Source organism: Sciurus carolinensis, chromosome 1, assembly GCF_902686445.1.
Source record: "Sciurus carolinensis chromosome 1, mSciCar1.2, whole genome shotgun sequence".
NCBI lineage: Eukaryota > Metazoa > Chordata > Mammalia > Rodentia > Sciuridae > Sciurus > Sciurus carolinensis.
Genome location: NC_062213.1, coordinates 113079954 through 113097800, shown reverse-complemented (window position 1 = coordinate 113097800; position 17847 = coordinate 113079954). Strand labels below are relative to the sequence as shown.

The window sequence follows — 17847 nt, the reverse complement described above, 5'->3', positions numbered from 1 at the left end:
TGGGGAGTGGTAAAGGATGGGCTGAAGACAAGCTAACACTCAGGAAGATTGGGTGGTAAGATGAGGGACAGCCAACCCTGCAAGGACAAGGGCAGATTTTGGGATTCTGGGTGTGTGGAATCAGGAGGGCTGGCATAGGAGGCATTGCAAAGAGGCAGAGGAAAACAGTGACAAGCTGCACTAAAGCTAGCCATCAAAAGAGGCTGGCGAGACATAGTGGTCACTTCTCCAACAGCTCTCTGCAACTTCTGCACAAGGGCAGGAAAACCTGTGAAGGGCAGTGCCTCAGGGCTGGGGTGACTGCCCATGTGATGTCATAGAAAGAAAGTGGATTGAGGGTGAAAATGGAAAGGCTGATCATTTATGAACTCAGCAGTATACAACTAAGACCAGGAAGGGCCAGGGAAGGAAGCAATATCAGTCAAAGAGCACAGGGAGGCTCATAAGTGGTTCAGCAGGTGTGAGGAAGGGAGACAGGGCAAGTCAGGAGGTTAGAGGGAGAAAGAGCAGGTTTCTTTACTTTCAGCACTTTAGATAAGCATTAAGCAATCTGACTGTCCCAACAGTCTTTGCTCCCTCAGCTTTCAAGATGGTCAAAATAATAAGTCATTGTCTGATGTTCAAACCCACACACCAAAGATGTATACTCTAATGTCTCCACTGCCATGCAGACGGTACAGCCAAATGCCATACTAATGCTATTTAAGGACATTTCATCATTGCTCAGAATAACTGCCTAACTGAGGACATCGCTAAGGTCTGGATGTCTGCACGTTCCTAGTCTCACGCACTCTCTCCCCACCCACTTTTCTTTCTCAAACCTTCTTCCTCTCCAGTAACCACTCACGGTCTGTCCTCTTCCGATCTCATATCTCTTCAACCCGCCCCAGTTGCATGCACTTCTGCACCATCTTGCAGCATCCAGTGACTTACTTCCTTTCTGCATTCCTGTCAAAGCCTGACTCAAAGATCAAATCTATTTTCTCCCAGCCCCCCAAAAGCAGAAGTTTCATGTGATTTATCTTTATGCCTTTGGTGACTTACACATAGAACTTTCTAAACAAATCCTGATGGAAAGGAGAGAAATTACTTGAGTCATACACATGAAAAAAATCCATTTTGTAACACTAGTATCATACCTTGCACCTCAAGAAAATTCAGAAGAGCATTACCCATCTACCAAATATTTGCTGCCCATTCACTCTAACTCAAATAGCTCCTTTCTGTACCCCTGTTACATTCAAGCAACTCTGCCGCAAAATCCATTCGGTGTAGAATGCAAGTAACAAAGGGTCAGGGCCTGAGCTTTATTTTCCTTTTAGTCTTCGGCATCTACTACAATGTCTAATAGGCAACCTAATGATTTAGTTCATCAACTCACATGCATGAAAACAGACAAATAGAAAGCAGATAATCTATAAGCTAACTGCCCAAAAGCAAATAATCTGTAAACTAATTAGACTATAAAACAACTGGAAACAGGCATCATTATTTTAAATATACTTTCAGTGCAAAATAATACAAGGCTATTTTACGTTTACAGAGCATGCCTGGCTTTTTGCACTTTCCCAGTCGTTTCCTCATGCAATTCACTGTGTAACCACTGAGTTTGGCAGCAGGGACAGGAAATTTTTACTGAATTTGGAATTAGGACAGTTGGATTCAGGTCCTGTCTTCGCCACTTCCTGTCTGTGTGACCTTGAGAAAAGCCCTTTAGCCAGCATGCCTCTCAATTTCCTCCTCTGGAGAGTGGTGATAAGATCTCCTTCCTGCCTTACAGGCTTTTGAGGATGGGGAATGGAAGGCAGAGGTGGAAGGAAATAATCTTACTGAGTACCTACTAGGCACCAAGAATTAAAATGTATTATTTAATTCTTGCCACAACTCTGAAAAGCCAGGTTTTATTATTTTTTGTCCATCAGATGAAGAAACAGAGATCCAACAAATAAGGTTGGATCAAGTCATTAAGTGCTAGGGCTGGGATTCTACCATTTCTGCCTGATGCCTGAGCTTCATGAAACCATAAAACTTCCTAAATGATATTTTGTAAGTATCTGCTACTATTGCTCTAAGTGTAGAAGGCAGAGGCAAAGAGAAGCAAATATGATAAGGTCACACAGCCTGCTGGGACTAGGATCCAGGTCTCCCAATACTTGACCTGAAGCCTTTTCACTGAACCATGCTGCCCCAATGATCCCAGGAAAAGGCAGAAAGAGACATGATGCTTGTTTATACAGAACAGCTGTTACAGATCTATTTTAAGACAAGCACTTTGAAAATCATGGAAGGTGAGTATCAAGTGTATCATTAAATATTCCATATTAATTGACCCTTTAGAGAACTCCCATGTGAGAAGCATATGCTACTGGCTTCCTGTTACGTAAGCAGCTTAGAGGCTAGCTGCAGCCCTTGCAACACACATTTTGAAAGCATATTCAGATAGCAGCATAAAATACAGTTCTAAAATAATTTTCCATGGAGATCAAAAGTAACTACCTTTACTGTTCATTGTTTTGTACATTAAATGTCCAAGACTGGATAAATGCAGAATGTAAACTTGTGGTTGGCCTTAACATCATGCAGGATCTCTGCTAATGGGGTGTGAAAGAGATGTAATAATATTCTAAATAATAGCTAGTGATGGCTATCTATACATTTGCAAGAATAGTTAAAATGCAGAGAGCAAGAACTATTTCAAAGCATACCATTTAAAACAACAGTGTTACTGCTACCCAGGGAAATGCAGGCACTCCTGACACCAGTACAGAGAGTTAAACCATGTGCCCAAGGCCAGCTGTCACAAGGCAATATTAAAAGGTCAAAAAGGACCAGCTACACTCACTTTCTCTTTTCCTCTCATCAACTTTCCTTAGTTTTTCTATGTGATTGTATTTCCTTCTCCCATCATATTCTGCCAAAGGTCTAACCTCCATTTTATTCTAAGTAGTGAGAGAAATGTGTATCAAATCATACAGGTGGTATAGTCAGCATCCTCAAACATTAGTAACACAATTTCTGACTAGTATGGAGCACTATTAACAACAGCCACGAGGCCCATCAGAGAACATTTCTCCAAGGAACACCAGGAAAGAGCAATACAACAAAATTAAAGAAAATTCCATGGCAGTTCACATTCAGGTGTGCCAATAGCTTTGCTGAGAGGAATTTAGTTCATCTTAAATATTCTAATTCTAATGTTAGCTCTACCATGAACTATTTGTCAGTACAAGTTACTAAACCACTCAGACTCACAGAGTGTCCATCACTTGGAGATAAATAACAGAACCTGCTCCATGGTGTTGGGGGATTCAATGAGAGCACAGGAGGTGTGCAGAAGTAATAACAATGGTTATAGTAAAAATAGTGTCTATCATGCACGTACGTGCCAGTCAGAGAGTTAATTCGTCTGGTCCACCGACCCTAGGAGGTGTACTCTTTGATTAGATCTATTTTTCAGACAAGGAAGCTGAAAAACAGGATCAGCCACTATCTCAAAGTCTCTCCATCGGTAAGTAGAGGAATAATGTCCTCTGCTATAATTCATAATGGCACTTAATGGGCAGGTATTTTGGGATTTTAATGAAATGGTTAGTGCTGGGTATGTATTTTTTTTTAATTTATGTAGATATTTTTGAAAAGATAGTAAATAAGGAGTCATTTTCAACTCCCTGATGAATTTACGCCTATTTACGTATGCCTGTTATGTACGACTCCTTTGTCAGCTTCTAGACATGCACATCTGTGAATTACCTACAGTGGCCTCAAGCAAGTCATAGCCTAGAAGGAAGGAAAAATTCCAAGATAGTGCAAGGAATGCTGCACTCCACCTATGTGTACCACAAAAGCAGCATGGGATGAGCTGCCCCCAAGAGGCAGCCCGGGGAGACCCACTGCAAAGGTGACTCAGGAAATGAATCTTCAGACAATAAGGACGGGCACTTCAAAACAAGAAAAGGAAAAAAAAGAAAGAGGAACATGCAATAGCACAGAGTCGCGTAACAGCACAACTCATTCAAGACACCATGAAGAGGTCAGGAGTACAGAGTGGAGGGAGTGTTGAGAGATGAAGGAGGACCAGACCACCCGCCTTTGTGTGCTTTAAGGACTGTGAATTTTATCTGTGGTCCATGAGGAACCAAGAGTTTTAAGGAAGCTGACTGAGCACCTGTCCTGGTAGTTCAGGTCAAAACTTGAGTCCCTCTCCATCACACCCAATGTTCATCAGCAAGTCTTTGTGGTTCTACTTTGAAAACATTCCCTGAGTCCAATGAGGGAAATAACAGCACATGAAAATAGAAAAGATCCAGAAGAGAATGATGATACAGGGGAAAAAGGAAGAGAAAAATGAAGGAGAAACTGGCCTCTGCCAGGAGCACTGTTAACTCACTCATGTTCCAGGACAGGAAGTACCATTTATGGACCCAGATATAGGTGGGTGGTAGCTGGAGGAAGCTCTTTTCTGATTTTGTCCGTTTTCTCAGTGGACTAGGAAGTAAGGTCATCAGTTGAGAGAAAGAATGGAGGAGGTGATGGAGGTCAGAGGAAAGAAGAAAAGGTACCAAATTAATCATGCAGTAGAAACAAAAAAAAAAATGATCTAGAGCGGATCTCAAACTTTTTGGTGTCAGTACCCTTCTACACTCTTAAAAAAAAAAGTGGTTATTGAGAACTCTCAGCAGCTTTTGTTTGAAGGGGTACATATCTATCAATGTGTAACACTAGAATTCTACACTAAGAAATCTGTAAAGAAATCTCGAGCATGTATTCCACCATTAACTGTAGCAAAGACATCAGCAGTACCACATAGCTTTTAGAAATCTCTGTCATGTACTTATGAGAAAGTGAGAATTAAGAGGCAAATAAGGTCTTAATATTACAAAAAGTTTTTGCCTTATAGAATCCCTAAAAGCCTCTCAAGAATTTCCAGGAGTCCCTGGGTCATACTCTGAGAAATATAATGAAATGACTGGGTAGTGTAGGGTGCCCACTCGAAGTCAGGGATCAAAAATTTAAAGTTGAAGTCAGGGATCAAAAATTTAAAGTGAGAGGACCCAATGTAGCCTGGGTTTCCCTACCTCATCTCAGTTGTAGGCAGGAAATAAGTAATAAGTTGGATTTAGCCACAATATTGTTTATCCAAACAAGCAAGATAAATAAGAGAAGCCAAGGAAGTAATTATAATAGCTATGGTACTTAAGCTAAGAAGGAAGGAAATGAAGGCAGTGAAGAGGTGGTAGGAGCAACAAGTTCAAAAGATTGCTGGATTTTAGGTATTAGCAGAATAAGCCAGAAAGAAAGAGGTAGTGAGAGAGTGGGACGCTTGAATCTGAGAAGCTAGAGGGTAACTGGCAGTAACTTCAAGTTCAACATCTCAATGTTGCTCCTTTTCCCTCGCATCTGCCCCTCCTCCATCAGTCACCCAAGCCTGAAATCCCGGGCTCAGTCTAAATATGTTCCACTCTCTCAGCAGGAAGAGGCTCCCAAGTACTATCCATTCCAACTCTTCTCTAATCTTTTGAGTACCTCTCTATCCCTCTCCTGGCCCCATCCTTTCTTGACTGCGCTTGAGCAGTAATTTTTAATGCACACTTCTGCTCCAGTCAACCCATTCTAACTTTGCCCGGAATGAGCAGACTCCAACCCTGAAGTGACTATAACAATGGAGGCAGAGGGCATGAAATAAGCAGACCTAGACTGTCAATGTGAATTTGGAGCCATCATGATAGATTCACAGTACGGATGTCATGAGATGATCTGAGGAAGAGACTATGAAAAGACAACTAAAGGGAAAACTTGAACATGTTTAAGGAAAGTTTAGATATAGAGAAGCTGCGAATGAATAAGAGACAGAAGAGAACTGGAGAGTACAGTGCAGTGAGAGTAAAGGGGATACAGCACTTCAGGAGGAAGGGAATGATCAGTAATGTAAACTCTACGCTGAGTTTATAAAATAATAGAAGGATCCATTGCATTTGAATATTAGAAAATGTGTTGACTCTATATTGGATAAATCCATTTGCATACCAAATATAATTTTTTCCATTGTCCAAAAGAGAACTCTCTTGTTTTCCTCACCGTGGCAGCTGAGGGACTTTCCCTCATTAACAAAGCCACAGCACTTCAGGTTAAGCCACTAATTTCAGCAGCAGAACAAGTGCTTAGGATGCTTTTCAGTGCCATAACTACTGGACGTGAAAAGACCCTCATAGGTGTTGAGCTTACTATTATGTTGGAATATTCCAAAAGACTAACCTAACAAATGGCAAACAGATTACTTGACTTTGGCCAAGACAGTCTCAAAAATGTCATTATTCTGAACTATCTGACTAAAAAGATAACTGGGGCAACATTCTTTTTGGACAGTGATGGGGTTTTTGTCTCTCCCTTTTATGTAACCCAATGTCCTGCACACACCATTATCTGGTTTGAGGGACTGGTAGTACAGACAAGCAATGCATACCACAATGCTGAAAGTCATATAGTGTTTTTAGAAATATGTTTATATATAGCAGAAATAAAATTGTCTTAATGTGACTTTAAAAAAACAGTAGCACATCAAAATTCAGCTGGGTGTTAGCAGGTTGAAAGGAGATCCTAGGGACAACCCCAGAATATTCTTTTATAAATGCTGCAACACTCAATGATCAACTGAAAGTGTTATATAGAAAAACATGAACATCAATAATTCTGAGTTGAAATTACATTCAGAATAACACTTTAAGAACATGGTAAATTTATGTCATTTTCTTATATACATATATTTTTCACACATACACACAAGTACAAAAGTGCCATATCATAAAATCTGTCTAAATTTAAAAGAACTCTTTAAGAGATAAAAAATAAAAATCTATGTGATGAGAAAATAGACCTCTTTTTTTCTACTAGTCACTACCTTATTTTTCTGCTCTCTTTATAACAAAAATTACTGCCCCATCCCAGCAAAGAAATACCTATGCTTGGGGTCTTGATCCTCTACTCCCATTCTTTCTTCTGCATTAGGGTGCTTGCCCGTCATATCACCAAATTCATTTTTGTCAAAGTCATCAAGAAACTCTACACTGCTTCAACCAATATTCTATCCTCAGTCCTGATTTAACTTGATCTCTCAGCAGCGTTTGACATGTTAGATCATTCCTTCCCCTTGAAACAGTTCATGCACTTGGTTTCCTGGAAGCACATTCTATGTCTCTCTCCTCCCTCATGGGCATTTCCTATCAACTCCCCAACTTTCCAATCTCAGTTAAGACAGGCCCCATGACTCACTCCAACTTTTTCTCTTCTTTCTACACTGCTTCCTAGATGATACCATCCATCTCATGATTGTAACACCGTCTATACCTTGATGACTCCCAACTTATATCTACATCTCAGACTTCAATTGCCTGTTCAGCATCTCCACCCAGATGTCTATGGACACTTTAAACACAACTAGCTTCAGCTCCTACTCCTTCCCTCCTACATATACCCTTGAAGCTATTTTCCTCTAGTCTTTTCCATCCCAGTAAATGGCAACTCTGTCATTCCAGTAGCTTGGGCCAAAACTCCTGGAGCCATTCTTTTTGGAGGGTGCAGGGGGTATTAAGGATTTAACACAGTGTGCTTTACTACAGAGTCACAACCCCAGTCCTTTTTATTATTTTGAGACAGGGTGTTGCTACATTACTCAGGGCCTAAGTTGCTGAGGCTAGCCTCAAACTTGCCATCCTTCTGCCTCAGCCTCCCAAGCCACTGGGATTACAGTACTAATTCTTGATTCCTCTCTTAACAATCATCTGAGTTCATCAATAAATCCCCACTGGCTCTCCCTTCAAAATACATCCAGAGTTCTCCTATTTCATATCTGCTGCTGCTGCTACTGCTCTGGTCAGGGCAACCATGCCTCTTGCTTAAATGGCAGAACCATCCCAACTGCCTCTATTCTTACTGTTCATCAGTCTACTCACAATATGGCAGCCAAAGTGACCTTGTTGAAAAGGTAAGTCAGGTCTCATCATGCCTTCGCTCAAACCCTCAGTTGGCTTCCTATTTCACTCAAAGTGAAAGCCAAAGTCCTTACAAGGCTCCTAAGCCCTAAAAATTGGTTCATATTTTCTCCTGACTGCATTCCTACACTCTTAGCCACACTCATTCTCCTCCAGCCCCTCTTGCCCTGCTGTTCCTCTGCTGTGTCTTCAGTTAATTATCTTAGGACCTTTGCATGTGGTATCCCTCTGGGAATATTCTTTTTTTCAAGCATCCACATCCCTGCATTCCCTCACTCCCTTCAGGTCCCTGCCTAGATGAAACACCTCAAAGAGGGCTTTTTTTTCTTTTGGCTGCCTTCCATAGATCACATAAACCACCTTCTATAAAATCACATCATATTTCTCTCTATTCCTTTACCCAGCTTCATACATTATATGGTCATTTATTTTTTATGGTCCATCTCCTCCACTAACATGTAAATCCTTTCAGGACAGGGACTTTGTTGAGTTTGTTTACTGCTCCAAACCAGTGTCTCAATACATAGCACACAGTAGGAACAAGCAAATGTTTATTGAAGAAATCCTTGGAGCCTGAATAATTCATTTTAGGACGATTCAAAGTTAACATATAATGTATATAGTGATCAGTAAGTTCGTCAAATGCAGTACTACCACTCCAAGATATAATATAAAGCAAAATTTTAAATTTCTAAATAATAAGACTAAAATCATCCCATTAATGACAGATCTATGGTTGGTTATAGGCATTCACTGAGACCTTCTTAGTCACTTAAAGTAGCACCAAGCCAATAACACCTGTCCTTCCACAAGGCACCCCTAGTACAGTCATCATCAGTAGACCTGTCTCCTCCAGAATCATTGGTGTGCTTTATGTCCTAGATATTGTTTTAAATGAAAAATAAATCTATCTAATATATGCATGCACTAAATTTCCTGAATTTTCAATGGCCAGCTGGATTTTACTTAACTTAATCTTTATAATAAAAGGAGCATGTTAAACTGAAACTAAATGTGATATGCATCTCTTTTATCCATTATATATAAAAACAAAATCTAAATCAGTATAAAAAAGTACTTGTTTCTAACCAAAGATCACGTCTTCCCAAGATGGCAAGATCAAAAAGAGACTAATGTCCACAGCCAGGAAGAATGGTAAGTAAGAGAGTGGGATCTCCTTTATGATTCTGTTTTGAAGAACACTGGCATAACTGATAAAGACTTCAAGAATCAAACCTATAATTGAGCAATCATTATTTGCATGGTTATTTATACTTTTAATGTAAACAAGGCAGAACACTGACAGAAAATGACAAAAAAAAATTCCACTCACTGGAATAAATACCTTTATTATTAAAAGAGACTAGTCATTTTATAGCCTCTTTGGGAAAACTAAAAACAGGCAATAAGCTAAACATCAATAAACTAAATTTTCCTTTGTCAGCATCTGCTCACAACAGTTTCAGAATGTCATAAAACTCTAAAGTGAGAGCTTCCAGTTATTTCCTGTCTTAGAAAATCATATGCTATAAGAAAATAATCTAAAATTAATATCTTCAATAGAACCTAGCTCAAATAGATTCTAACAGAATGACTCTGAGACATAGTGAAAAAAGATAAGTAGTAGTTATGACCTCTAAATTCACAAGAGTAAACTGTTGGCTTGAATGTCAGGAATGTACTAGGCTAATAGATTATTCATCCATATGTAATAAATACAGCTGATGGGGCGGGAGCCTCATGAGCAGCCAGAACCTTTCCCAAGAAAAATATATGAGGTAGAAGTATTTAGAGATTTCAGTCCAAAGGAACCTGTAAACCTTTGTGGTTCTTTTAAAATCGTACTTGTAACCTATTACCCTTTAATATGACAGTAGCACAAAAAACACAAAGTAATTTTGCTAAGAATGAACATTAAGAACACAGTTATATCTGAGCACTATAGGCATGTTAAATATGTCAACTTGTTTCATGAAGCCATTTAATAAGTCTCATTTAAGAATTTAATGATGACCTATATAATTCAAACTCATCTGCCTTGCTTCTCAGTCACTCAGAACCTCATCTCTCTACAATGTGGTCAAGAAGAAAGCAAAAAGAGGCACCATTATATTCAGGTACTAGCCTTCCTGGATACGTGTTTGAGAACAGTCCTCACTCATAGTATATATAACAAGGGAAACTGCACTTGATTTGCTCAGGGTTAGGCTGACTAAAGAACTCAAAGCATAACACCCTAAGGAAGACATTTAGCTGTCCTACTTACCTCATTATAACTTGGTGGTTTGTCTGATATCAGTGTAATAATTCCTTTAGGGCAAGTACCTGGTATGCCACTGTGGTACCCTCAGTAGGGAATAGAGCTCTTAGAGAATTGTATGTGCTCAATTTTCATTAGTGATGCTTATAATGACAACCCTTAGTCATCAAAAAGATTAAATTACATCTCATACATTCTAAGAGGAAAAGAAAGAGCAAAACACATTTTTAAAAGTATTTCATCCATTATTAACATTCAAATAAAGTTTAAAAAGGGAGATACTCAACTGTCTAGAAAACTTGAATATTCGGAACAACTTAAAGTACAACCTCTGAAAGTTTCAGGAAACTTAAGTTTCAGGAAACATGCACAGTTCCATACTAACTGCTGGTGGGCCAAAGCATCCTGACCCTTGATGCAAGGGTCAAAGACTACAAGCAAGGTGGAAAATAGGGATCTCTGAGACTAGCTAGCCAACTGACCACAACTGCCCCCATAATAGAAATGTCTGCTAACCCCTTGAAAGGATATCCAGAGTTGGGACAGCTGTGAAAGGGTCTACAATGTTAGTAATCACCATGTGGGTTTCTGGGAGTTAAAAAACAATTTACCTTATATTTAAGTACATATGGCTCCCAACTCTTACCTGCCTGTTCTTTCTTGGAGACTACCCAAGACTGAAAGCAGACAGGTAAGGGGTGCAAAATTTAAACTGCACAGGGACCCTGATGAAACACACACTGAGAACCAGAAATGAGTGTGTATGCACTCTAAATACATAGTTATTAAATCGTATAAAGTCAGTTCCTTCTTGAAAAGGCACTACTCTAGTTGCTAAGTAGCTTAGACTCTCAATACAGGACTAATGTGTCATAAAAGGGACTCTTTTCTAAGTTGAAAGTGGGTTTTTTTTACACTGAGAAGGAGAAAACAAAGGTTATGAAAGGTGTTAACATCCTTCTGAATCGAAACTTTCCGACAGGACCAAGAAACCACTATTCTGCTGCACCGCGACTTTTAAGCTGACTGTAAGAAGTACATAGCCTTCCAGAGCTGCATTTCACTTAAAACCCTGAAAGAGGCACTTCCAGGCAAGGCTCAGTCATGGGAGTCAAAAGTGCACCACATCACCTGAGCACAGGACCAAATGAAAGAAAGCGGAATCTTTAGTGAAACTTTTCATTTCCTGTGGCTGCTGAGTGAGGCTGGACTCCTCACACAGCTTAAGCAGAGCTGTAACACAACCATCCAGTTTGCCAGCTGGCCACAAGCTCAGGGGGGTCTTGGGTACAAGCCTCTGCATCCTGCTCCTTTTCCTTCCTTTGACCAGTGTCATTCCTGTTCAGATAACGGTACCGAACGCCCTCCACTTCCCAGAGTCCTCATGTATGTCATGGTTCCTCTTTCAAGAAAGCATGGGGACAAAACGCAAAGCAAAAGAACAGACTAAAAGCAAATTTATCCCATCACCTCGTTTCATCCCTTCCCATCCTTATTTCAGAAGAGCTGGATCAAATTCTCTTTGTTGCCCAACACACACGCAGTAGGTGAAGGGCACCCTACGACAACTTCTTTCTTCCCGCCTCATAGATAGCCTTTACGAAATCCTTACACTATCTCCGGACGCAAGGCTTTAGCATGCAGCTGATGAGCTAAACCATTTCAAGCCAAGGTAGGAAAAGCTGAAGTGGTCCCCAAAGCAGAAGGCTGGGAGACAGGGCAAGCTGGGCGCACCTAGATGTTTGCATTTACACAAAGAAATTAGCCAGATGATTAATGAGAGATGCCGGCAGGAGGCGGGGGCGCCCGGTCGGCCTCCTTACCTGGGACATCTGCGGCCTCAGGTTGATCTCCTTCAGGTTGATGGAGTGCGCCCGGAGGTTGTTGAGCAGCTGGCAGAGCAGGACTCCATCGCGGAGGGTCTGTGCCAGGTCGAACACCTGCGCTGAGTCCCAGGTCACCCGGTGGTTGGCAGGCAGCACCTTGCAGTGGATGAGCCACTGCGCGCACTGCTTCCATGGCTCCATGTCCGACGGCTCCCAGATTCAACCCGGCCGGGGCAGGCAGCGAGGATGCGGTCGCAGCTATCGCTGTTCCTACGCGCCCCACAGACGCCAGCTGCAGCCGGCCCCTTCCCTGCGCGGGTTCTAGGAATCTGGTGCCCCAGCCGGCGGTTTGGGGGCGCCACGCAGAGCTCAACTCCGGTCTCGGACCCGGTCCGCCGCGACCCGGCCGCCGCTGCAGCGAGTCCCGCGCGCTCTCCCTGAGCCCCGGCCGGCTCGGCGGCGGCGGCAGTGCACAGGCTTCCGACTCGCGAGCCCGACTCCCCGCGACTGAGCATGCCCAGCGCGCCCGGCCGGTCTCGCCGCCGTCTGCGAGTCCCCAGAGGCGCGGGTGGGAGCGCGCGAGCCGCCCTGGCTTGGGGTCTGTAGCCGAGGGCGGGGCGTGGGGGAGGGGCAGGCGGAGAAGGGGGTGGTGGCGACAAAGGGGATCCCAGAGTCCCCGCCCACCCGCGAACCCTCAGATTTGCGGAATTTACACAACCCCAGGCGTCCAGGGATTTTCTCCTGGAGTAGCTTCCTGGAGAGAGTGTGGCTGAACACTATAATACGATGGGGTTCCCCAGGGACACCCTAAACAATGGATGCAATTTTTAAAAAGGGGGTCTCAGAGGAGCGACAGATTAATTGGAGCAGCCGAGCTCTCCAGAGAAATGAAGCGAGCACAAAGCATTTGGAGAACTCAGTTCTGAAAGTTTGAGATCGTCGCCCCCTCGCCCCCTCCTGTTCTGTCCCCTATTCTTTTCTACAGAGAATTCCTCGGACCGTTCCTCCAAGTTAGTTTCTTCTAAAGATCTTTTGGCATCTTAAAAAGTATGTGTGTGAAGACCTCTACAGAAAATGACTCCACCCCGCTATTTCAACACGAGGTGTTTTTCACTTAGTGCTGGTTTCTCTCTACCCTCGCAGGTTCTGAACTGTCACGGTAGCAGTTCTGGCCCTTTTGCTGACCGCACCAAAAAAAAAAAAAAAAAAAAAAAAAAAAAAAAAAAAAAAAAAAAACCTGCCTGAGAAAAATAGGCCGGTGAGAAGGAGGCCAATCTGCGCATGCGTCAGGGACTTGAGACCAGGTTTGGGAGCACGGCGCATCAGCCTTGGGCGGCTCCAGTAGGGCTGAGTTTTGGAACCTTTGTGAAAGTTGAAACATGCCCCCAGAAGTCTTGCACTACCAGCTGAAGCAGTGCAGTCTCACTTCTTAAATCTTTTATGGACCACTAACCCTGCCCCTTTTACTCCCACTGCTCCTCAAAACTAAGGTGTGTATAAATTATTTGTGGCAAGATTTTACTACATTGAACTCTAGCTGTTCTGTGTAAATGAGGTCCTTGGGGAATCTTTTAAGACGTATTCTTCCGAAATATTTGTAAATGAAATATGAAATCCAGTTTGGTGAGATTTTAGATTTTTTTTTTTTTTTTTAGTTTTATTAGATATCTGTAGCTTGAATTTTTATTTTAAACCATATTGACTTTATAAGCAGGTCAAAATGTTATTTTTAAAAGAATATATGATCTGTTAAGGACAGGGACTATGTCCTTTTTCATTTGACTGAGGCAAGCATAGCACACTGTGTACACCGTGTTAAACAATAAATCAGTCTGAGGATTTCCTTTCCTCACATGCATCCTTCCCCAGCAATTTCCTCATGTAACTAATGTAGATTCCACCAATAGTGCAAGGTTTCCTTAAACCATAATTTTGGCAAGTACAATAGTTCCCCTTATCTAAGAGGAATAGTTTTGAAGACCCCCTAGTGGATGCCTGAAACTACAGACAGCATCAAACCCTATAAACACTGCATTTTGAGGTGTGGTGGTATAGTGCAATTGGTAGAGCACTTACCTAGCATACATAAGACCCTGGATTCCATCCCCAGCACCATATATACATCTTCCTTTCCTATACAACCAATATCTGTGATGAAGTTTAACTTGTAAGAGATTAACAACAGTAAATAAGAAAATAGAACTTTACAACAATGTTGTAAAAGTTATTTAAAACTTATAAACTATTTCTGGAGTTTTTCACTTAATATTTTTGATCTGCTGTTGACTACAGATAACTGAAACCAGGAAAAGTAAAACCATAGAGAACTTCTGCAAATCATGTAAAACTTTACATATCTTTAGAAATAAAACCTAACACATCTGAATCACCATTTAATACAAAGTTCTGCATAAATAGAAATTAAACTGGAAAAGCAGTCTCATTAAAAAGAAATAATTAGATAAAACTGAATTTTGTTCCAGGTAGCATCAAATCAACCTTGAATGTTATAGAGTATTTTCAAAATTCAGAATATATACACTATATCAGGAGGCAGACCTGAATTCAGAGTCCAAGCTCTGCTGTTTTCAAATGACAGAGCTTGTGTAAATTAATTCCTACAACCTTTAATTCCCCCACATCTGTAAAACAGGAAAAATAATACTTACCTCATAAAATTGGATTAAATACCATGTCCTGCTTTTCAAAATGCAACACATTGACAGCAGCATCACCCTCAGTCTTCTAAGAAACGCAGATTCTTGAGCCCTACTCCAGACTGAATGAATCAGATCCTGAATTTTAACAAGACCCCCAAGTGATATGTGTTTCCATCAAAGTCTGAGAAGCACTGATGTAGCACATAAAATGTGTGGTGCCTGACAGAGCTCAATCCCACTTATATATATAATTAGTACAAATATGGCACAATGAATCCCACAACTCTGCATAATTATAATGAATCAATTTTTTAATTACCCAATAGTAGCCTCTTTTCATTCATCAAAAGTCAGTAATGAGCAAATAAATAAATTGAATTTAACTTTTTTTAAAACAAATGTATAATATATAATTTATGTGACTAGGACTTCAAAACATAATACTTCTCAAATATTGTAAACCCAAGACTAGATAGAAGGGCAAGAGGAATGTGTGTGGAAGACATAGAAGACCTGGAAGGGAAGGAGACTAGAGGAGGAGCAGGGTTCTTCAAGCAAATAAGGTACTAAGTGGCAACAGGTGAGCTGTGCAGGAAATATAAGTGTCTGAAGCTGGGGCAATAAAAAAATAGCAATGGAATTCTCCCCTGAGCTGTCAGGGATGTCTTTTTCCCTTGAAGTCTTAATTCCTTCATGAAGGTGACAAGTTGGAAGATGGAGACTAAACTGTCAGTGGCAACTCCCGGCTGGTCCTGGTCTGGTGTTCTGCACATCTGCCATGGTACTTCAGGATCCTTCCCCCGGTCCTGCTGCCAGTGAAACCCTGATTAGCACTCGAGGCCCCTGAATACTTTACCATTTACTGACACCCCACCTTTTCAAAATCTCTACTGGGTGCTTCACACACATATCTGCAGAGAGAGGTTGCCCCTCCCCATACACTCTACAGATGAGGAAACGGAAGAGCAAAAGTGTTAAGCACCTTGCTCTTTATTACAGAGTTTAATAAGAGGGCAAGCTTGTGGCTCCACATCTATGTTGTTTCTGTTCAGAACTGTGGGTCCCCATTGTAATAATTACCTTCATGAGTTTACTGATTCAAATATTTTTCTCCCTGCTGGACTGCAGCATCTTGAAAGCAGGGATAGTAACTTATTCATCTTCAAATTTCCAGAATCAACCTTGGTGCTTCTTGATGCTTGTCAAACAACAAGCACTCAATAAATACTTGTTAGCTAAGTGAGTGAATAAAGGAATAAACTAATGAGCTATATATCATCTTTGTCCCAGCCTCTGCTTCTGTCTTTCTAGTGGTGAAAAGATTGGGAGGGATTTTCCAGTATTACTTGAACAAGAGCCACACGATATAAAGGTCTGCTCCTTCCTGTGTGGCTCAGCCTTTCTGGGCCTTCAAGTTGAGCAGGCTGTGCTATTCAGATCTTGCCTTAGCCCAGCAGTTATAAGAATGATGGGATGGGTAGCATCCTGAGCTGCAGAAAAGACAACAGATGTTGAATATCACATATAACCCTTTCTGTGTTCAAAATTCCACCAAAATCAAAAGGTGGAAATTAAAGAATTCACTAAGTTACACATCAGGCCTAATGCACATAAACACTGAATTTAAGGAGGTGAGTCATGTAATTCATTGCCAATTTTTTCTTTCTCATTCTTTCAACTTTTCAAATTACAAAATGACTAACATTTATCTACCTCTTAGAATTCAGAAACCCAAATTTATTTAATTCCTTATTTCACTTATTACTTATTTTATGTCACAAGAGAAGTAAATCATAGGTGGTACATAGCATATCCTAAATAAAATTCTGAAGTATTTAAGAAGAAAAAACAAATATTGTAAATTGCAAACTGAAATCCAGGCTGTCAGTCTGCTGGGTTAATTTTCTGACTACAATCAAATGTAGATGGATTTCATATAAACATAAAGAATGTGTGGTTTAAAGATCTGGAAATTTGGTATTGTTTTAAAAATAAAACCCAGGGAGCTGCTGTTAAGGTAGGATGGGGCTAGAATAAGATTTCTATAATAATCATTCCTTTAATAACTGTACCCAAATCACTGTGTTTATAAAGACTTGGGGAGTAGTTAAAACTGAGCAGGGTGTTTTTAGGATCACAGGATTTCTTTTCTCTTCTGACATGTTCAAGTCTGGATAATAACATCAGTAACGACAACAATGGCAATAATGATTTTGATTTTCACTTAAAATGGTACTTACTATCTAACAAAAGAAATTTTCTTGGGATAATTTATGACACAAATAACTTCCAAAGCAGCAGCTTAAAAAGGAGGATAAGAGCATGACTGTCAGTCTATTTTTTTGCAAGGGATGGATTAATAAAAGACTCATTAACTAACCGATGTCCTGATAAATGAAAATGCAATTGTTCCCGCCTTCCCCATTGGGAAGAGGAGTGGAGAGAAACAAGACTCCAGTTTTACTTCACCAATTAACTGTGCCTCAGTTTTTCCAGAGCCTGTCTTAAACATGCTGCAACCCTCAAGTCACAGTTAGATATTAGTCCACTGTGGAGCGCCAGTGGTGATACACATACACATTAGGCTTTAAAGATGACCAAGGAGGTCGGACTTCCAGGGAAGAGCTAAATAGCTCTATGCATTCCCAGCAGCAATGAAGGACTTTAATTTGTGAAATATTTATATTTCCTTTGCATGTTGATAAAAACAAATTGCCAAAGACAATACTCTTCATACTGAGGTGGTGAATATTAAAACCCAATGTAAAGAAACTTTTGTAGGTAGTCCTTGGTGCTCCTGTTCCCACAAAATCCTGTACCTATCACAATGATCATACTAAGTTCTTTGCAAAATAATAATGTCTTTAAATGTCTGACACCGCAACTGTCATCACCCTCCCTGAACCCCCACCTGCCCCTCCTTGAGGTCCCTACGAACAGGAACTACACCTAACTCACATCATATCTCCAATGCCTAGCACCCAGTAGAGGATGGATGTCTAGGGGATGAATTGATGGATGGATAGATAGATACAAGGGCAGGTAGAAGAATAAATGCAATTAATAGGGATGTAAAACACATGATGATAGTAATGCAGAGAGAGAAGAAAACTCCA

The 17847-nt window shown here is 40.9% G+C and overlaps 1 protein-coding gene across 4 annotated transcripts in view; it reads right to left on the bottom strand.

Annotated features, from left to right (window-relative positions):
- The window catches only part of Vav3 (vav guanine nucleotide exchange factor 3), a 367327-nt gene extending 354912 nt beyond the window's left edge, over window positions 1–12415 (bottom strand). For all 4 annotated transcript variants that reach the window (XM_047545972.1, XM_047545990.1, XM_047545982.1 and 1 more), the window contains exon 1: window positions 12069–12415. In XM_047545972.1, coding sequence (XP_047401928.1) covers window positions 12069–12272 — 204 coding nt within the window. In that variant the 5' untranslated portion in view covers window positions 12273–12415. The remainder of the gene's footprint in view (window positions 1–12068) is intronic.
- Between the last annotated feature and the right edge of the window lie 5432 nt (window positions 12416–17847).